Here is a 22437-nt window from a genome sequence, read left to right on the forward strand (position 1 = left end):
TAAACTTGTTTTAGCAATTCAGACCTCATTTTTGTCTTTAAATAACTTAGAATAAGACATTTTTCTGGACTGGTCAGGTCAATGTGGCTCAGATTAAGTCTAAAGAGACATTTTCTACTGAAAATAAGACAAAAACACTTGATAAGCTGTCAGTTTTTTGCAGTGTGCCCCAATATCTGTTTTGTTTAAAATCACGATGACTTTTTCTCATAGTTATGAAAAACTTTCTCATCATAACTCTGACTTTTTCCATCTTTCATCTTTTTCTTTTGTTTTCTGACTCACAATAACTTCATCTCATTATTTTGACTCAACCTTTTTTTGTCTCATCGTGATGACATTTGTTTTCAGTATTGTTTTTACCATATCTCCTTATTTTGACTTTGAAACATTTTTCATTATTTTATATTAAAGGCTGAGTCTGTTTTTTTTTCTACCGGCAGAAAAAGACCTGAGCTGTAAACCCGTCTTTTATTTTTAACATGTTTATCAGGTGTTTAACGTCAGATCAGCTCGTGTTCATTTTAGAGAGAGGTGACTGAAGTAAAGCCGTCTTTTTTCTACTGTCAGTAGTTTTTGTGAATTATCTTTTCCTGTTTATTATTTAACATGTAGCTTATAAGTTAAAGTCTCCTCACAGAAGATGAAAAAATCATAAAATCATTTATTTGGAGCTTCAGTTGAGGAGGAAACAACCTGTCAGTGTCTGTTGTAAATTTACAGTCTGTGTTTTTTTTTTAGCATCTTGTCTCTGGAGCTGCCATCTCCTCCTGTTTCTGAGACGTGAGATGATGAACAGGGTGGGCTGCACCTTTCACCTGATCATCTTTAGCCAGCTTTACACTGAACGCCCTTTGAGCTCCGGTGGTCAGAAATCCTTAAAATTCATCAAAGCGTAATTATTTACAGTCTCTGCGCTCTGACAGAGATCAACATAATGCCTCTAAAACAACCTCAGAGCGTCGTCAGTCTCTTCCAGTGTTCGACACGCCTCACACTCACTGATAAAGTCCTGAGGGTGGAGCCAGGCCCAGCCTCTTCTCACAGCTCCCAGAGTTCTTTGGGGTGTTTCCCGCCGTGTTGGAGGCTGCTCCGTCCAATCCCAGCGAGCGCCGGTACGCCGCAGAGAGGCGGTACAGGACGTCAGGGCGAGGGCCGGGGTGGGTGTCGGCCTTCTGCGTCATCAACATCTCGAAGAGTGTGCTGACCTCTGACAGGAGAGCTCCGCCCAGGGGGCCGTCCTTCTCCGGGGTTTTACCTGAGAGGAGGAGAAAGGAGGAGGCGTCACTCTGATGGGTTTTTAGGAACCAGGGATTGTAATTTACACATTCAGTAAACCCTGATCTTACGCTGTAAATATTGTTTTTTAATAAATTTAACAGCTTTACATTTTGTCTCCTGCTTTAGACCAACAGTTCATTTTCTTTTTAGACTGACCAAACAGCAAACTAAGCTCTGTGAGTTTTACCGAAGGTGGAGAACGACGAGGAGTCCAGGGCATCCCGAGGAAGGAGTTCACTCTCAGGGGACGGTGGCCCGTTTGGGACAAAGACGTTGTCGTGGTAGTCGGTGGAGAGGGGAAGAGAAAGTCTGGCCATCCATGCCGGATCAGTGATGTCTGAGAAGACGTCGTCTGCAGAAACAAAGAGTCACAGAAGATGTTTGTTATGGTGTTTAAGGAGGTTCCAAACTTTTTTAGTCCAAGTCCTGAAAAATTAACAGGATCAGAAATCAGTGACGTATCTATGGGGGGGCCTGGCTGGGCCTTGGCCTGCATAAGTCCCGCCTTGGCCCAGCCAATCAAGCTTTTTTCTTCTGTTAATAAATCTGCCTCTGGATCCCAAACCCAGGAAGAAATATCACTTATTCTGAAATGACTGGCATTTACAAAAACCTGGAGGCTCGGCTCCTCATCACCAGCAGGTTAACCCCACCCCCTTCAATCCAAAAACTAAAAAAAAACTGGCATAATTTTCAGATTCTTGTGTTGGGTTGTTTCCTGAATATATCTTACGTAACACCAGCCATATGTCTTAACAGACCAGAGAGCGCAGGAGAACAATAACATCACTTTTGTTCTCATGTCTTCTTTGAAAGTTTGCAGGAAATAAACTGTTTGCTCGAGCTAAATTCTGTAAAAAGAAAAGAAATTACACTTTTCTCTGCTTTCAGCAAGTCCTGAGTGATCAACATGTACTCTGTATACATGCTTCGAAAAACCCTTGAATTTTGTCTGACCCCATAGATGAACAGTTCTACAGTTTCATTTAGCAGAAAGTTTGTCCAAGCTGGGTACAACATAAGCAAGAATTAAGACAGATAAAAACCCTAGTTAGTCTGACAAAGTGCTACGAGTTATTCGGCTGCAGGTGTTGCCATTAAGTGCAGGGTTTTTTTGTTTTTTTGTTTTTTTTTTGTAATTACTTATTTTTTATTTACTTTTTATATTTATTTATTTATTCATTTATTTATTTATTATTAATTTATTTATTTACAGTGAAAAATACAAAACAAAATTTAAAAAAATTAAAAAGTCCAAAAAACACTTTTTGCAGGATATTTTTTTCAGGGTAAAAAGGCAGAATTTTTAAATAAGTCAGAATTAAGAAAAAAAAAACTGAATTCTGACTTTTTTCTCAGAAAAAAAAATAGTGAAAAAAAAATAGACTTTTTTTCCAGTGGCCCTAATCCTCTTCCATAGAAAAATGAGTTCAGAGTGAATCAAATAAATAAATAAATAAATAATAAATAAATAAATAGATAAATAAATAAATAAACGAATAAATAAATAAATAAAAACAAATAATAAAAATAAATTAATTAATTAATAATAATAATAATAATAATAATTATAATAATAATTATAATAATAATAATAATAATAATAATAATAATAAATAGAATATATAAAAAGCAAAATTTGTCAACTTACTGAATGTAGTACTATCACTGATATTTTTTTCTGTGAGCCTTAGGCATAGGGGTTTCTGAAAAATGTGCTGTATACACCTATTCTTTAACTTCTTAATTTTTTAAAGAATAAAATCAGAGAAAATCAATCCAGGTTTTTCCTTTTTCTAATGATTTAAAGCTTTTGTTTTTTTTGTTACTCTGCACGAAGACGTAATTGAGTCTGAGCCTGAATCTATAGAGGTGCGGGACTTAACTTCTCAGAGAACAATGAGAAAACAGTCACAGAAACAAAAACTGACAACAAACTGCTGAGGACCCTGGGCAAAATGGACTTAATATGTTGTTTGCTTTATTTCTGCGTATTGTAATATATATTCAATATCCAGCAGCAGGCTACGCCACTAATGGACCAATCCAAAAAGCTACAAATGGCTTATTGTCATTAATAAAAGAGGCAGCTAATGTCATCTGGGTCACATGGCAACAAAGCAAAACAGAAAACGTGTCGTTTTATCTGAAAGTTAGCTGCAGTTATTGTGAATATTTTACATTCATTCATTAGATACAGCTCAGATTCCTCCATCCCTCCATCCACAGCATCTCCAGCACTTCGACACAACTCAGGACCTGCTAGCTGCCTCCGCTCTGAGACTCCAGTCAGTGTCACAGGCGTAAACACCGGGTGTGTCGGAGCAGAAAACTAACATACCAAGCCTCTGAGTCACAAACAAACACATCCAAGATGATTATACGTCTTATTTCATTTTCCCATTTACTGTAAAAACCGCGGGGCTGAGCACAAACAGCAGACAAACTTTCAGCTGCTTCTCTTTCACACCCACAGCAGCTCTGGTCCTCGACTCATCCTGTTTATGTCTTTTTCTTTTTCCTGCTTCTTTCCAGAGTTATTCAAGCTTCATCTCATGTGACACCAAAGGATTGAAGAAACAACAGAAAGTGATGAAAAATAGTGTGAAAACCTGAAGCTAAGACAAACCAAAGAGTTAAATATGTGACACATGAAGGTGTTATTGGAGGATTTGCTGGATGTTGGATGTAAACTGTAGCTTTGCTCTGATCAGATGATGAACAGGAGTAAAAGTTCAGCACGTTTCATCTCTCAGCGCTCAGACTGATCAGAAGAGCTGCGGTCTCCTTCATCTAACCACAACCAGATGCTGGGAGTTAATTTACCCACACACACACACACTCACACACACACACTCACACACATGCAGTCAGTGTGGCACATGCTTTCTGCCCCTAAGCCAGCCCCCTCTCCTCTTTCCTGCTTTTGTTTTGGCAGTTTCTCACCAGAAATCCTCCAAACACAGATTACTCTTTCAATCTCAAGCCGGATCAAGTTTCAGTCGATCCTTCACAGATAAAAATCTGCTGTTTCTGTGTGTGTGTGTGTAACTTGCGGATTGACCTTCGCTCAGTTAAATCTGGGGAATCAAACTTGAAGTCTAAATGGAGCCGTTGGAGCATAAACAATCAGTGTGTCTTATTTTGAAAACCTGAAATATGAAGATCCTTCAGCGCTGTTTTCAGATTAATCCACCATGAAAAGCTGTGAACACATCATTATTATCCTGAATGTTTCAATCAAAGGTTTTTACATCTGTGTGAGGGGATACACTGCAAAAAAATGAAATCTAATCCAGTTTTTTTTTGCCTTTGTTTTAGCAGAAAATTAGAAAAAATTTATTGCCAGATCTTTTTTAAAATACTTTTTGTGAAAAATTAAAGCGACATTTTTTCCCTTTTAATATCAGAAAATCAGACTTTTTTTTCTGGAATGGCCAGTTTAATTTGGTTCAGATTACTTTTTCTTTTTTTCCTTTTTTTTTTTTTCACCAAACATGAGATAAGGTGAATCATGATTTTTTTTTTTTTTCTCGTACAATTGAGATCATGACTCTCTGGCACAATTTTTTCACAAAATGTTAATTTTACTGATGAACTTTAAGAAAACAAACAAAAAAATGAAGGGTATTGATGAGATTTTATTGATTTCAATGCACTCATTGGTTTTTGCTTATCAATCTAATTCTTTATCAATTCCCAAACATATCTTGCTGTGTACAAAAAGTAGCTTTACAGGTTTTTGCGTAAACATTTTATTGGGTTAATAGGTAAATAAATGTGATATTGTCTTATTGAGCTAGAAATCTTATAACATAAATAAATAAAAACACTTTTATAGGATTTTTGCATTGGAGATACTCTATCACTCTATCTTAACAACAAACTTAGCTTCTCAAAAAAAAAAAAATCTTTGTTCTTAAATTTTTTCCTTTTTAAATCTCTTGATGATGACTGTTGCCCAATTATTTTGACCTGTCTCATATTTTTGACAAACTTCTTTTGGATTAGATTTCAAATTTGCGTTATACAAAGAAGAGTTAGTGCTAAAACTTAAACCAGGCTGGAGTTAGATGAGAAATGAGAAAATTTGAAAATTAGAAAGTTTGTCGTAATTATGAGGTAAAAAGTCGCTGGAGAAAAAAGTTGGCGAAGTGAGACGTCAGAATTTTTCTGGACTGATCAGGTGAATGTGGCTCGTATTAAGTCTAAAAAGACAACTTTTACTGAAAATAAGACAAAAACACTCATAAGATTTCAGGGTTTTTTTGGAGTGTATAAATGTGTGACTCTTCACAGAGTCTTCTCTCAGCACAGTAACATCATCTTCATCATCCTCAGACCTGAACAAAGACCGGCTATGAGCTGCTGTGATTCATGGTGACAGGTCTGCAGGAGGAGGAGGAGGAGGAGGAGGAGGAGGAGGAGGAGGAGGAGGTACAGGTGAGAAAATCAGAGAAAGGAATTTGTTACAGCTTCATCAAAGCTTACACACACAAATACACACACACACACTCACATAGAGCTGTCACAGGACTCTGGTGTGAGTTACACTGATCATTCAGCCTGAAGGTGAGAGGTGAGTCAAACACACACACACACACACACACACACACACACACACACACACACACACACACACACACACAGACACATAGCCGTACACTCCCACACACTCTTTGTTCCTCTCTGTCTCAGTCATAAAGCGTAGCTCACTCCACCAACACCAGGCGGTAAACCCCTGCGCTCGCCTCAGGGCTCTGACCACCACAATGCCAGGAAGACACTGTTTAACATTTAACACACACACATAAACACACACACACACACACACACACAAAACCGTACACACAGAACTCAGAGGCCCACATACAAACACACACTCAGGGTTAAACAATGAGCCTCAGCGTCCGGCTGTGGGGACGTCTTGTTGTGACTGAGAAGCAGAAAAGATGGAGGTCAGGGTTCAGAAATTCACATCAAGAAGGACCAATCAGATCGCTCGCAGACGTCTGGGTCACAGCTTTGCCTAAACGTCCCGGAGCGAGAAAAGAAACTAAAAAACTAACGACCCAACAAGCAACCAACAAACTAACTGTAGAATCAACCAACCAATCAGCAGCTGACCAACCAACCAACAAACCAAATAACAAACCAAAAAATCAACAAACCAAAAGGTCAACCGACCAACAAACAAACAAACAAACAAACAAACAAATCTCAAAATGAGCTTTTGCCCTCAGACCGTCGTGTTAGGGCTCCTGTGAGGACACTTCAGGTTTTATTTATCCTCAGTGCGATTTGTTTACTTCACAGTAATCAGCCCTGAGGTTGCTCGTGTTCTTCTTACATTACTGTTGCTTTTTTGCACATTACACTTTTTGCAAAACTTGGTTGTAATTTTCCATTTTTGTTTAGAGTTCTGGACTGAAAACTTAAAAGCTATTATCTATAAGTTGTTTTGTGTTTGGAGTTTCTTGTATCTTATTCTTAGTTTTGAAATTGTCATTGTTTACCTTGTCTCTTTTCTGTTGTGTGTTCCTACGATAGAGGGATTAAGATTTAGCTTTAACTAACCAACTATCCAATTAACAAACCATCACACAATCAGCCAACCACCAAAAAAAACATCCATCCAATTAGCCAACAACCACAACCACAACAAACCATTTATTTAACCTAAAAAAAAAGAAAAAGAAAAAACAACCAACAAACCATCAAACCAACCATCCAGTTAACAAACCATCAAACAGTCAACATACCAACAAATAAACCAAACAACCAACCATTCAATTATCCATCAAAAAACAATAAACAAACCCACAATAAGCCACTCAATAAACTGAAAAAGGACGAAAAAAAGAGAGAAAACAACCAACAAACTATCAAACCAACCATCCAATTGATAAACACACCAACAAATCAACCGACAAACAAACCAAATGACCAATTATACAACCAACCAAACAACACCCCAGCCAACCAGCAAACAAACTAAACAACCAACCATCCAATTAGCCAACAAACAAACAAACAAACCCACAAAAAAAACATTCAATTAACCTGAAAAAGGGGGGAAAAACAAAAAACAAAAAACGAACAAATCATCAAACCAACCAGTGAATTACCAACAAAATACTAAGAAACTCACAAAAAACATTTGATTAACCTAAAAATAAACAATAAAACAAAAAAAGAACCAACAAATCATCAAACCAACTTTTCAATCAGCCAACAAACACACAAAAATACCCAATTTACCTAAAAACTAGAAGGGAAAAAAAAAAAAAAAAGCCAACACACCAATCATCCATTTTACCAACAAACATACCATTCATTTTATGGACCAACCAACTGAAAAACCATCAAATCAACCAACAAACCTGCTAAATACAACAGCCAACAAAAACCCAACCACCCATGAAACTAACCAGCTGACAGACCAGTCAGCCAACCATCAAAACAAAGAATGGACCAGCCAATAAACTTATCAGCCTTCAAACCAGCTTACCAAACTGTTGTGGTAATTAAGAAGCAACATTTGTTTACATGAAGCTAATCTGTCCTAAAACCAACCAGTCTTTATTCATACAGCTCTACTTCACATTCTGACACAGTGACGATTGATAACAGCTATTAATTCAGTTTAATATGCTGATAAACCTACAGGGTATGCTAACAGCATGCTAACAACATAGCATGTTAGCAGCAGATACCACTTTAAATCGCTCAGATTTACACCTGCTACTATGCACATGTGGTAAGAAGCTAGCTGTTATTGTTAAAGCTGCTGATGCTAAAGTTAGCAGATAAATCCTGGCTGTTTGTGGGAAAATAAAAACGTTTTTAAAAATCTTATGGATTAAATTAAGGTGAAAAATAAAGATAAACACCACACTTAAAACAAATAACTCAGAAAGCCATGAAAGGAGTGTGATGTTTGTGTGTGTTTGTGTGTGTTTAACCTGCTGCTGAGTTATTTCCTGCTGTCTTCCTGTTTTCTACATGTGTCAGTGTGCGTCTATTGTTAATGAGCACAGGGGTCAAAGGTCAGCCTCCTTTGTCTCGACCAATCAAAGTGTTTCACTGCAGAGTCTGATCACCAGGAGCACAAACACGAAGACACTGGACACACTCATTCAGACCTGTGTGTGTGTGTACCTGTATGTGTGTGTGTGTACCTGTGTTACTGAGCAGGTTGTTCAGACCCTCCTCCAGTTGGGGGTCTATGGGAGACTCTCTTCCTGGCTCCCAGTCCACGTCCCCGGCCTCGCTCTCACCGTGTCCGCTGTCTTTGGTGCTCTGCCAATCAGAGCAGTCCTGACCTCCATATCTGTCCAGGAAGCAAACACACACACACACACTTAGACACACACAGCTGTGAATGTAGGAGGGGGGGTCGGCTTCTTTATTTCCTGAAAACATGATGAAAAGTTGTTCAAGTGTTTTGAATCTGGGACGCAGACTCTTCAAGGGTTCACCCTGGTCTACACATCCAGTCTCTGCACACTTTTTGTTTTAGCCTCTTTATTTTTGGGATTCATGTCTCAAGATGGTTTTTAGAAGCTCACTCTGTAATTTAAAATAAAAAAGTTACATTTTTACATCAGATTAGCACCAATGCAGAAAGTTAAGTTTCCAAAAGCACAGCCGAAAGACGTATAAAGTAAACCAAGACATGGAAAATTTTGTCGAGTGCAGTTCCCCAAGTGTCCACTAGAGGCTGGCTCCAAACTTCCTTCACCTCACGGAGGCTTTAAACCAGGAGGTGAACATTACAAAACAACAAATAAAAGTTGGTTTTAAAAACACTAACTCAAAGCAGAATGGCCCAAAACTTTTTTGCAGTTTCATTTGATGAGAAACTCTGGAGATAATGTCGATAAAATCCAGAAACAACACGATGTGTCGTCTTAAAGATCAGACCAGAGGTTTGGCAACGTGAGATAAGATGCTGATAACATGCCTGAGGTTTAGGGTGACAAATCCAGTGATAACACATACACACACACACTCAATCACACACACCTCTAACAGCGCAGAGCCGTGGTATCAGAGTGTGACTCTGCAGGCGGGCTCAGACAGGAAGTGCCAGCCGGATAAAGGTGAGCTCACAGACGAGTTAGTCAGAGCCAAGCAAACAGGGGAGCTCATTTTGATTCTGAGGTGAGATAATCCAGATTATTTCAGGATTATTGGGACAAAAAAGCACAACTGACTCCTGAAGTGTGTGTGTGTTTGGTGTGTGTTTTGGGTGTGAAACAGAGCTCAGTGTGTATCAAGGTGATGTTAGATCTAATCTCGTGGCCACAGTGACTCTGAGGTCTCTGCTTCCTGTCAGAGACTGATTCACTCAGAGAGAGCTGCTGTAACCTGCCTTTAAAACACACACTCACACACACGCTCACACACTCTCTCTGACGGTCTTTTGGGGTTATGAGACACTCTTCCTGTGACACTGAGTGTGGTTTTGTGTCCTGTTTGTGTGTGGTTGTTATTTCAGTCACAGCTGGTCAGTGGGTCAACATCAGAGGAAACGTTGACCAGCAGCTCCCTCAGCTCTGATATCAAAATAAAAATAAGAAAATCCCCTCACAAGTCATTTTATTCTGCAGTTTCGTCCAGGAACAGTTTTTCCTTTTCAACAGGAACAGACAGCTACAGATCAGTCCAATCATGTCGACTCCTTGCAGGTCTATTTCTCAGAGTTTTATCATCAAAAAGCATAAAGTTCTGACTAAACTCAGAAGCTCAGCACTCTTTAAATGGATTTAACGTTAGGTTTTATATGGATTTTGAAAACTTCTATTAGTATATAAATCATTTAGCACACTGTTAAAGTTAATAGGTAAGGTCCATACAGGTCTGCGTCATGGAGCACAGACCACCAATCTGTGCTGCAGAGCACAGACAGCCTGTGCCCCCCACAGAACAACCTCTCACTATTCAGCAGGCTCTTATATCCACTGCATTGCCCCCTCACTCACAGTTGCTAAAGTAATGAAATTAGAGCTGACACATGAAAGACTTTGGATAACTCACCAACAGATCCTGAAAATTTGTTTTCTCCAAGAGATTTTTTTCCTACGCAGTTTCCAGAAACTTCTCTGTACTGTAGTCTACAGAGCATGTGCACTGTACCATCGTGTTTACTCAGAAACATTAGCCCAGGTCACTTAGATGAACTTAGTTTGAAGCTCCTTAAAGATGCTGTGAGAAGGATCTGTTTTAATTGGCCCGCAGCGCTACCTTCAAAGCATGTATTTGTTTTGGAATTAAATGGAGATTGGGTGGCGACAAATTTTCTTTGTTCGAGACGACTTTTTACTAGATACAACATGCTAAGGTAAGGTATTTAAATAGCGATACGGTTTGAAACGTGACATCAAGCTAACAATGAAGTAGCTGGCTATGTGTTAGCCCAGTGCTCCGACTTATCTGCAGGCTAACGTGACAACAAGCAAACACTAAACAGTTCCACCATTGTTTTAGCCTTTAGCTCAGGGGTCTCCAAACTTTTTACCGTCAGGGCCAAACAACTATCCCTTCTCTGATGGGGGGCCAGGGTCTTTTTTTTTTTTTTTTTTTTTTCTTTTTAAGTGTGATGATCACAGAGGTGTCCAAACGTAAAAATGTATTGTTATTAATAACCCTTTCTAGGATCTTGACAGGAAAAAAAAAAGAAAATAAATAATAACACTATTAATGAGATATATAACACTATTATTTAGTAAATAATAACTAAATAACCCTTTTCAGGTTTTTCACAGAAAAAAAAGACCATGAAATATTAACTTTCTTGTAGACACCACTGTTTGCAGCTCTCTCATTAACTTCACTGTGAAAACCAGAAAGCAAGCAGGCTAAGAAACCAAACTACATGATACAACATCTACCAGCACAATACATTTCACTACCAGTATGGTTGTATAACAGGATTTTTTTTTTTAAGGGAGGGGTTTCAGATATGCACCTCTGGTATTGTTCAGGGGGCCGGGCAAAATGTGGAGGTGGGCCGTATCCGGCCCCCGGGCCATAGTTTGGGGACCACTGCTTTAGCTCATGTTTTAGCCTTTAGCTTGTGTTGCCTTTATTTTAGTCTATAGCCGTTGTTTAAGCCATTAGCCTATGTTTTAGCTTTTAGCTTGTGTTCTGTCTCTCTCCTGTTTCTCTTTCTTCTGCTCTTCTGTCCTTTTTCTGTCTGACAGTTAGGCTCCAGTGTCCACCATCACTACAAAATTAATCACAGAAATCATTTTCAGCAGAGAAAAACATCAGCTGGCGTGTTGGTGTCATAGGGACTTAGACCGTGAATCAGTGTGGTCCTGGCAAGCTACAAAGTAGCATTTTGAAATAACCTGTAACCTGTAATACTGGTGCTGATAATCTCATTTTAAAGTGTGGATTATAATCAGGTATATATCTAAAGGAGGCTTTTTCAAGATCACTTCAAGCACAGCTTTTACTTTTCAGAGTGTAGATTACAGTCATGATTTTACAAGATTAAAGTTTTAACGTTAAGAGATTAACATAATTTTTTTGAAAATACTGAAGTCTTACTACTGCAATGTGTAATTTTATGAGATTAAAGCTGTGTTATTAAGAGGAGAATAAAGTCAGAATGAGAAGCTCTTAATGAGGACGACAGATGAAGATGATCTAAGATGAGGTCACTGATGATGAACAGTCTTTAATAGTTTCTGTGGAGCCTGAATGTGAATGAATGGTATTTGTCGAGAATCTCCCGGATACAGAGAAACACCTGTTAGCTCTTAAAACGGAGCGCCCTCTCCGTCACGGCGAGCCGTGGGGGCGGCCGGGTTTGATCAGAGAGCGCTGCGGTGATCACAGCCTGAACACTGCAGCCAGCTGGCTCCGAAACAAACAGCTGAGGAGGAAGAGTCCAGATACTCCTCTTTTCTGAAGTCAGGCTGCAAGCTGAGACGCTCATCACCCTGCACCAGTGCTCCCACTCCAAACCAGTTCACCAGCACAAGACCTGGTTTTTGGAGGTCTTAGTGAGCAATGTGTGCAAAAGTCTGGACCACATGTCGTCTAGTTCATGTTTTTATCTAAGAAAAGAGCATGTAACCTGAAGAAAAACTTCAAATCAGACGTGTTGACTGCAGCTTCGTCTCTGAACCACATTTTAAAGTGTGTGGGTGAAAACAGAGAAACCTCAAACAGCCACAAACTGAAGCCGGCCTCTCTCCTCTGATGATTTTCATTTAGAAAAGCTCAGACTGGAAACCACAGGAGACAGACGCTGGGAGGTCCTGCGCTCCACTTTACGTACAGACACAAAGGATTTCAGGAGCAGTAAACAACACATGATTTAGGGAGCAGGCCTGCTCCGATATAAACTGTTTCTTTATCGGCTAGAAATACTCCTCACAACCCTGAAAACTCATGCAGGAAGAGAAGAAACCCCATCTCATTTCATTCCTCTTATCGACAGAGGATGGAGGAGAAAGGAGGAAGAGGAGGAAGAGGAGTGGGACTGACCTGCCGTTGCGGTGAGAGTATTTGTTCCCCCTGAAGTTCGGCCTCGGCTGCAGCTGACCCTGCCGGAGGAGCGAGAGGAGCTGGGAGATCTGCTGCAGAGAGAGGAGGAGGAAGAGGAGGAGAGTGCTCAGAAAAATACTTTCACACCAAAACTCAAGTCTCCTAAAGCTGAAGCTTGAACTTTATAATCCTGTGCGAGTCAAACAAAAACTCAAAGAGTTACTTTAAACACTCAGTTTGCACAAGATATGATTGATGTTTGTGTTAACTGTGAAAACTTAGCCGTAGATTTTTGGGCCAAAGATGCTTTCCGTGTGTCGTCAGCATCAGAGTTTGTCATGTTGGTGGTTTATGTTTGGAGGATGCATCAGCCGTTTCACAGCCTCAGGTTTTTAAAAGACATTTTGAGACCGAGTAAGATGTGCTGAAAGAAACACTGTGATTGTTTTGTTTGTTTTGTCAATTTTTGGCTGCTTTTGTTTGTTTATTGTTTATGAATTACGGTTATGGTAAGCAACCGCTTCCATGCACTGCAAAAAAAACAAAAAAAAACAGAAATCTTATCGTGTTTTTTTGTCCAATTTTAAATAAAAAAAATGTCTTTTTATACTTATTTTGAGCCACATTCAACTTATCAGTCCAGAAAATTGTCTTGTTTCCCGTATTTTAAAGACCAAAAATGAGATCTGAATTGTTGTAACAAGTAAAAATAAATCTGCCAATGGGACAAAAAAAAATTGCTCAACAAATTTCTTAAAGGTGTATTCACTCCTGGATCATTTGGGGCAGTTGTTCTGAAAGACAGGTTTGTTTGGGCATATGTGAACGCAGCAATCACGCTCAGATGCAGGACAAAACAAGCAGGTCGAGATCGCCAAAAATAGGTGGTCTCGGCTTGCCACCATTGGAGCCCTGTAGCGTTTCCTGTGCGGTGAGAACACACTCGCCCCAGCAACCAGAACAACTGACTCATAACTGTGGCTCACAGTGTAGTGTAGGGGGCAGTAATGAGCCCGGTTGACAACTGCACAGTCAAAACAGTAGAAGAAGAATGAGAAGAGAAGCCTGAAGAACAGAAAAAACACAGATAAACACTAGCCACACATGTTGTTGATGCTCCATGGCGGGTAAGAACATGAATGAATGAACGAAGAAAGGGAAAGTCCCCGATTTCTGACAATGAGAGAAAAAAAATCGACCGCACGTGGCATTTGTTTACAACTTTGGACTGAAAGAGACTTTTACCTTGTGAACACAAATGAACCAAGTGACAACCGCTACCTGGATCGTAACAAAGCAAACGAGCCATATACACCCTAAAACTAGAATAATGTCTTAATACAAGTAACCTTTCTCTTGTTCCATTTCCAGCAGATTTTTTTTACTTTTTACAAGCAATTCAGGGCTAATTTTAGGTATAAAAAGGCATTTTCTAGTGGAAATAAGACAAAAACACTTGATAGGATTTGAGGTTTTGCAGTGCAGTGCGGCTGTAGCTAACACAACTTCCTTTCTCGCTTTTTTTTTCTCTTTCTTTTGGAACTTTCTTAAAAAAGAAAGTACTTCGTTCATTCAGCAGATTAATTTATCGTTGGATTCTGGGACTATTAGACTTTTTATTTTGGTTTTTTGAACTGTGGATTTTCTGTTTGTTCAATTTGTTGCAGCAGGAGCGGGGGGTTGTTGTGCTGGTTGGACAAAGATTTTTGCTTTTCTGTTACTGAAAATATATCTTCATTGTCTCCTGAGCTGAATTGCCTTTTTTTCATTTCTTAAAAATCATTTCCTGATAACCAGCTAGTCCAAAGGCAGATTAACAGGTCACAGAAGTATTTACTTTTTGCCCAACCGTCGGCTATGACTAATTGCTGGCACCAAAAACCTGGCCTGCCCAAGCGTAGTGGCCTTTAAGTTATTTTTTGCTGATAACTGGAGGTGTTACAAGGTCAGTCACATCAGTGCACACCTGGTAGCTCCTTTGGCTTCTTTACCTGCTTCATGAGAGCGACACTCAGAGCGACGCTCAGGTAAACAGAGGACAAACGTTTCTTTTCTTTAGTTTCACAGTGTGAGAACCAAAGCTTCGTGTCCGTCTCACTGCTCCCAGCTTTCTGCTGACAGCTCTGTTATACAGCGGATACACTCTGCACACCAGGGAGGAAACACACACACACACACACACAAATGCTTACCTTCCACAGTGTGTGTATGTGTGTGTGTGTGTGCATGCTAATATATGACTTTGTTTCAGCCCTGACATTTGTGTGTTTTTGCACGTGCATGCTGCTGCAGGGACAGGAAATGGCCTCGACGTAAAAGCCTATTCTTCTCTGGCCCGTTTCCTGTTAGGATGGGCTCCCAAACATGAACGAAGGGAGGTGTGTGTGTGTGTGTTTGTTGGCCTGTGTGTGTGTGTGTGTGTAAGTGTGTTAGTGAAGGTAGAGGTGAACAGTAAATTCCCCTCCTCTCAGACTTCCAGCAGGCCTCTTCCTCTGCGACCTCGAGGGACGGAGGAGAGGAACGCCTGAAGCCCGAGGAGTGCCAACTAGGCCGGCTTGTGGGGGTGGAGGAGAGGAGGATGCTGGGTAAAAAAAAAAAAGGCCTCTTCCTTTCTCTAATGGGCCTCACGTGAGGATGCCGGACCTGGCCGAGGTCTTTGTTCTGGTCTGCTGGGCGTCGGCGGTAACTTTTGCCCTCGATGACGCTGGTCTGAGTTCTGACCAACGCTGCGTGTCCTCAGCTTCATCACGCTGAGTCCCAGAGATTATCTCCTCTGAGTGTCTCACACTGATCTTTTCACATTCATATCACTAAATAAACTCAAGACAAGTCTGAAGATGTACGACACAGGATCCAGTCCATCAAGTTTCAGAAACCAGGACTACCTCATGACTCAAATTTGACTTGAGTAATAAAGAAGTCTGGCCCTTTAAAGGTGGAGTCTGCAGGATTTTCCTAGATTTCTTGAGTCTGCGAGCTCCATGTGTCCTTATCCTTCAACATTTTCCTTAAATCCTATTCTAATCATTTCAGTCTGTTTCATCTACTCCACATGTCGTTCTACTCTGTTCCTGTCTGGTTTCTCTCTGAGTGTTCAGTCAGCGTCTGTTTCCAGGCTGTTTCCATCCCGAGCTGTTTCTCTGTCCCGTCAGCGGCTCAGCGCAGTGAAAGTGATTTTTGGGGTCAGTTGTAAGTGACGGAGCGGCGAGTCAGAGTGGTGTTAGATTACTCTACAAACACATCAGGGCTTACTTTAGCTGGCCTGGACTCCCCTCCTGAACCTCCACAGACCCCCCATCCTGCAGAGCCCCACAGTCCCTCCTCCTCCTCCTCCTCCTCCTCCTCCTCCTCCTCCTTTGGTTTCTGTATGAATCTGATACTTGATGTTCAGTAAAATAAGAGCTGTCAGGATCTGAGTGGAGGGGGTTACTGCCTCTGACACATGAGCACCTGAATAAACCCACCATCCATCAGCTAGTCCCCCTACACACACACACACACACACACACACACACACACACACACACACACACACACACACAGAAAGAGACAGAGCAACTGGCCTTCAGGCTGTCTGAGTAAGTCATCACATAGGAGGCTGCTGGGAAAACGTAAGACAAGCTGGGATCCGTGTGTGTCCGTGTGTGTCCGTGTGTGTGTGTGTGTGTGTGTGCGCGTGTGTGTGTGTGTGTGGGGTCCCCCCTTTCTTCTCTCTAATGGACTTCACTTCAGATTAATCTCACAGCCTGCAGGGGGAGACTTAATTACTGAAACACTAACTGTAAGCACACGCTGGAATAATGTGATCACACATTTTAAACCGAGGTAAACGACTTCTCAACAAGCCAGCAGCAGCCTGTGTGTGTGTGTGTGTGTGTGTGTGTGTTACAGACAGTAACACTTTTAAAAGAGACATTAGAAACCATCACGGACGCTCACTTTAATTATTAACACGATGCAGGCTCATATATTTGATCAGTGAAGCTGTGCAGGAGTTAACGCAGAAACTTATAACTGTTCAGTCTGTTTACTGAGACGGTCTTAAAGGAACCGCCTCCTCTGAGCCCAGGAAAAACCTACAGAGACAGGTTAGCTTTTTTTTTTTAGCAGCTTAAAAATGTTCGGTTGTCCCGTGTTAATTTGTCAAAACGATACCGCACAACAGAGGCAACATCTATCAAGTTTGGACGGTTACAGAGCAACCGGTGTTTTGGAGCTAATAGCAACCATGCTAACTGGTGACCCAGTGATTAATGGCTGAGGGTCACCAGTTAACAGGGTCACACTTTACTCTGTCACACCGTCTTTATCCAACCTCATTTAACAGGTTTGACCACAAACAAGCAACATTAACTGCTGATATTAAAAATCCAGATTTGTCTTTATTTAATGAAAAAGTTGGTTTGGGGCCGAGGTTATGACCAAACATGGACTCAATATGGGAGGAAATAATAAGTGAAGCTCAACCATTAGTATTCTAATTTGGTGAAGTTCTCTGGACGTAGTTTTCTGGTTCTTTAATTTTGAACTGTGCAGTCTGTGTGCTCTTTTTGGTCTGAGAGGGTTTCTGAGTTATTGACACATGTTTACGTCCTGGTCTGTCACAGTCTGGTAAGTGTCCACAGAAAATGCAGCCATGAACATAAACCTGTGAGCTGTTTACCATCCATCAAAGTGATGATGTCAAGTTAAAAAGTGTGTTTTTTGTTGGTTAACTCCCCCTCTACAGTTGAAAAACCATTAAACCCAAGTTGCGTGCTTATCTGCCATTGTTGATAAACAAATAATCCCTCTAGAAGCTAGAGGAAGCTCCTCTTTAGGTTCATGTGACGAGTTAAAACCAAATGATGGAAAACAAGAGCTGTAACTACGATAAAGTCGATAAAAATCAATATAAATCAATTAGTAAAAGCGTTGACAACGTTTTTCCATAATCAATACACTGTTCTGCGCCATTACTGTTTTGGTTTCTCTTCAGTTTATTTGTCTTCTTCCTCTTTGTCAGATTATTAGCGGTTGGCAACTACCTGAAGGTGCATTACCACCACCTACTGGACTGGAGTGTAGATTGCCTGGACTGTGGGCTGTATGCGTCACATGTAAACAGATCAGCGTGGTGGAGGAAACAAGTAAACACATGAATAATGTCAGAGCCTGAGAAGCCGTTAGTCCAAGAAACTCAGAGTTTGGGAGAATTTCTCGCTGAGTAAAAGCACACAGGGTGTTAACAGACAAAAATGACCTTGCATGGCACAGCAGTACGACTGCAATGATACAGCTCTTAAAACACAAACATGTTGGGCTCATCGATGACGAGCCATGAGGGGCTACAAAATCCCTCATACACTCCTTTATATGTTGTGAAATGCATGGTATGGTAATCGTCACCCCGTTTGAAAACCACGAGGAGTTCATTAAACCAACGTTAGCATTAGCATTAGCTGCTACAGATAGTGGTAGGGCAGAGGGGGTGAACTGTTTGACCTGCAGGTGAAAAAATTTATTTATTTGCCTTTTTGGCCCACTAAGCTCTCAATCTGAAGACATAACGATATATTTTAAATAACAACATACTCATATCACTTTTTATACTTTATAAATGTAGCATCTGTTCAGTTTAATTTTGTTCAAATATGTTGTTTCTTTTGCAAATTTTACTATTATGCATGCTCATCTTTTTTTTCCTGATTAATCGATTAATCGTAAACATAATCATCAGGGTAAACGATTACTAAAATAATCGTTAGTTGCAGCCCTAAAAAACACTCATACTAAGCTTTCTGAACCCTCCTCATTAAGAGACAGAGAGACCAAAGAGTTATTTTCAGCACATCTCTTCTTGTCTATCTGTACTCGCTTCATGAAGTCTGGCCCTTTAAATTTGGTATTACCCAAAAAAGTGTCCTTAAATAAAAAAGTTATTCAGAATTATTTTGGTTAAAGTCTTAATCAGTGGCTGATTTGAATAACTTTGCAGAAAAAACTTTGTCATGACCGTTAAACTTAGGATATGAAATCGTCAGGAGGGAGTGAGGTGTCTGAACTCACCTGTACTTCTGGAGAAGCCGATGAAAGCTCGATGGAGTCCCCAAACGCTGCCATGGACAGACGGACCAGGTTTCGTAGAATCTGTCGATGTTCTGCATCCCGGCCTCCTCCTCCTCGCCCCTCGGAGGTCCTCGGCCTCCTGAGGGTTGCCTGAGAGTCAGAGCTCAGCGGTTCGGCTTCTTGGCCTTCTTGGCGAGTTTTGTGCTTCAAGGTGCTCGAATGTGAAGCCGAGGATGAGGACGATGACGGGTTCCTGGATTTACGGAGAGAACGGTAGGATGTGGCCGGCGTCAGAGGCAAACCGCCATCCAGCTCGATGTTTCCGGGTTTCCGGAGAGTTCTGCTGTGGTGAGGAGCGGGCGGAGCAGTGTCCATGTCCTGGTAGGTTTGCGAATGGAAGCTGGTGTTCATGACGGATGACGTCAAGGTGTACCGTCTCTCGGTTTGTTGCTCCTCTTGCATCATCGGAGGCAGAGCCAATGGCTGGGCTTCGCTGTCGTCCTCAGGAGGCTCTTCCTTACGGCCTCTGATGACGGGAATCAGCTGGATGTCAGACTTCCTGATGTTCTTCTGAGGGCGCCGTGGATGCCGGGTGTAGGTGGACTCCGCCTGCCTGCAGTTGTAAGCTCGGTTGTCTCGTTTCTCCGGGCGGCAGAAGGTCGTTACCAAGGCGATGGCTAACAGGAGCAGCAGGCAGGTTGCGCCCAGGCAGATCGCCATCATCATGGTGAAGCTGAGCTGCCCGCGGTTACCAGGAGACGAGTTCTTCAGATGGTCCTTGAGGTTGATGAACGCCACCTCCAGGGTGGCCTTGGTGGTCAGGGGGGGACTGCCCATGTCAGACACAGCGATGTTGACCTTGTAGGTTTTTCCGATGAGCTCCGTGGCGTTGGTGGTGTTCACAAAGAGCTGACCTGTGGTCTCATCCAACCAGAAGAGTCCGTGAGGGTTTCCGTCCGTGATGACGTAGCTGACTTGTCCGTTCAGGCCTGAGTCTGGGTCTTCTGCCTTTATGGTCGATGCCAGGAACCCCAGCCCCTCCTTAACGGCGTGGTTGATGGGTAAAATGGTGGATGCTTCTTCCAGATCATTCCCCAGCTCCGTGACGATCTCCCCTTTGTCTGCGTTGACAGGAACGCTCAGAGAGGCCACGCCTTTCCTAGGTTTGGGCTCCGTGATGATCGGGTAGTTGTCGTTCTCGTCCTGGATGTCGATCTGGACGCTGGTGGTGCTGGTGAGAGGAGGGTAGCCCTGATCCACGGCCTCCACGATCAGGGAGTAGGAGTGAGACTCCTCGAAGTCCAGAGGGCGCTGGGCGCTGATGACGCCGCTGGTTGGGTGGATGGAGAAAGACTGCGGCTTTGAGTCGACTTCATTGTCGTTTCGCAGGAAGTACGACACTCTACCACTGAGCTCCAGGTCGACATCCTGGGCCTCCACTTTCAGAGCGGGGTACCCCGCCACGTTGTTCTCCTTAAAGGACGCCTTATAGAAAGAGGTGGAGAAGACCGGGGCGTTGTCGTTCTCATCCAGGACGTGGACCGTCAGGTGTTTGACACAAGACAGAGGCGGGTCTCCAAAGTCCTTGGCCAGGAGCGTGATGTTGTACTGCATCACCCTCTCACGGTCCAAGCTGCCATTGGTGACGATCATGTAGTTGTCCCCGTGGATGCGTTTGAGCCGGAAAGGGCCGGATCCTGGCTGAATGTGCGCCGTCACTTTCCCGTTGTCCCCTGAGTCCGCATCAGAGACCATGACCAGAGCAAGGAACGTGTCCTCCACCGCCCCCTCCAGGACCGTGGCCACAGGTGAGTTGGGCGGAGTCCAGGTCATGTGTATCCTCGGAGCGTTGTCGTTCACATCTCTGAGCTTGACGTGCACTTTGCAGTGAGTGGGGATGGCGTTGGGTCCACGATCCCGAGCCTGGACGACAACCTCGTAGGAGGGCTGGGCCTCATAGTCCAGAGGTGCCACGATGCTCAAGGCTCCAGTTTTAGGATCCACATGGAAGAGTCTCTGGACCTCGGGACGCGTGTGCTTGCTGAGGGAGTACTCCACCTCCCCGTTGGCTCCCTGGTCCGGGTCGGTGGCCTTCAGGTTGATGATGGTTGTCCCTCGGGCTGTGTCCTCAGCGAGCTCCACGGTGGGGGTGCTGTCCTCAAACGTGGGGCTGTTATCGTTTGAGTCCTGAATGTTAACACGCACCAGTGTGCTCCCAGATCTCGGAGGGTTCCCTTTGTCCCAGGCAACCAGGGTGAGGTCGAAGGAGGCCTGAACCTCCCGGTCCAGCTCTTTGATCACCACCAGCTCCGCCTGCTTCGTCCCTCCTGGTGCAGCCGTCACATCCAGAGCAAAGTGCTGGTTGATGGACAGCGAGTAGGTCTGGAGGCCGTTCGGTCCCGCATCAGGATCCACCGCCCTGTCCAAAGGGATCCGCATCCTGAGGCTGGCTGTCTCTGAGATCTCCACCTCCTGTAGCGGGCTGGGGAAGCTGGGGCTGTGGTCGTTCTGGTCCATCACCTCCACGCGAACCCGCAGGAAGTTGACAGCTCCGCTCTTCCTGTAGAGGACGCTGAAGGCCAGCTCGCATAAATCCGACCCCCTACACAGCTCCTCCCGGTCCAGCCGGCCTTGGGTGGAGATGACGCCGTCTCGTATGCTGACAGAAAAAGGAAGGGCTTTACCGTGCTCCACCACCTGGAAGTCCTCCAGCGGGCCACCTTCATCTCGCTGACGGAGGTCGTCCAGCAGACAGCCGACCCGGGTTCCCGAAGGCTGCTCCTCCCAGACCCGGTACTGGATGGTTATGGAGGAGAGGTCAGCGGAGTGAGCGTCAGAGCAGAGCGTCAGGAGGAGCAGAGGGAGCAGCATGATGATGTGAGTTATCTTCAGTCCAGAGGCTCAAAAACACCCAGAGAGACGCTGAGAGGTTTAACTCCACATCTGACGGGTTCACAAAACAGACGAATGATCCGCAGCGAAACCCAAACCTGAGAGGGGAAAGTTGTTTTAAAATCCAAAACTTCCAGAGTCCAAACTTTCATTAATCCTCCTCTGCCTCCTCTCCGTGCTCAGTCTCTCAGCTGCCGGCCTCTCACTGCATCCTCCTCTGCTCAGGGAAGTTTGGCTCCAACTGAGAAAGTTTGGAAGTGGGTCTGCACATGCTGGAGGAGCCCCGGCCAATCAGACGGAGAGGGAGGGCCGTATGCAAATGATCAACACAAAGGGAAGCCGTCCCGCTGCTCCTGGAGCGCTTAAAGAAACATGACACCTCAAGCCTCTCCTCCTTCTCCTCCTCCTCCTCCTGCAGGCTGCGAGGAGAGGACTCATCACTCATCTCAAGCTCTAAATCTTCTGTAAACTTCAGTCCGGTTCACCTCAGGAGGAGGTCCTGCAGGCGGTCAAACCTCAGCGATTCACAGCCTCAGAGATGCTCTGTTTAACTCTTTAAATCAAAGCGTGTCCACAGAGGAAGACGCTCACACATGTTTTTGTTGCACGTCCTTGAGACGGCTGGAAAACAATCCTCGATGATTCATCCAGGCATGAAAGACTCTGGAGCTGCGCCGTGATGTGACAAAACCCACATTCCTCTCCAAATAT

At 43.0% G+C, this 22437-nt stretch overlaps 1 protein-coding gene across 2 annotated transcripts; it reads right to left on the reverse strand.

Moving 5' to 3' along the window:
* Positions 1-69: 69 nt before the first annotated feature.
* pcdh12 (protocadherin 12) lies at positions 70-21950 on the reverse strand. 2 transcript variants are annotated; one of them, XM_074674289.1, is made up of 5 exons: positions 18835-21950; positions 12787-12875; positions 8463-8614; positions 1469-1633; positions 70-1258 (listed from the first exon to the last, which is right to left on the reverse strand). In XM_074674289.1, exons 1-5 carry the CDS (start codon positions 21703-21705, stop codon positions 999-1001), a joined length of 3537 nt encoding a protein of 1178 aa, XP_074530390.1. In that variant the 5' UTR covers positions 21706-21950; the 3' UTR covers positions 70-998. The 2 variants fall into 2 exon arrangements, with proteins under 2 accessions (XP_074530390.1, XP_074530389.1); XM_074674288.1 differs by having other exon boundaries at positions 12787-12878.
* Between the last annotated feature and the right edge of the window lie 487 nt (positions 21951-22437).

This window comes from Halichoeres trimaculatus, unplaced genomic scaffold (assembly GCF_033239565.1).
Source record: "Halichoeres trimaculatus isolate MK-OKI-2021-1 unplaced genomic scaffold, fHalTri1.1 fHalTri1_scaffold_7, whole genome shotgun sequence".
Taxonomy (NCBI): Eukaryota; Metazoa; Chordata; class Actinopteri; order Labriformes; family Labridae; genus Halichoeres; species Halichoeres trimaculatus.

Bases quoted from the DNA above. Each gene is read 5' to 3' on its own strand.
- pcdh12 (XM_074674288.1), bottom strand. From the start codon at position 21,705: ATGCTGCTCCCTCTGCTCCTCCTGACGCTCTGCTCTGACGCTCACTCC. The intron at 1,634-8,462 runs GTACACACACAC...TTGTTTCTGCAG, and splicing joins CAACCTGCTCAGTAACACAG to ACGACGTCTTCTCAGACATC. The intron at 1,259-1,468 runs GTAAAACTCACA...TCCTCCTCTCAG, and splicing joins CTCGTCGTTCTCCACCTTCG to GTAAAACCCCGGAGAAGGAC.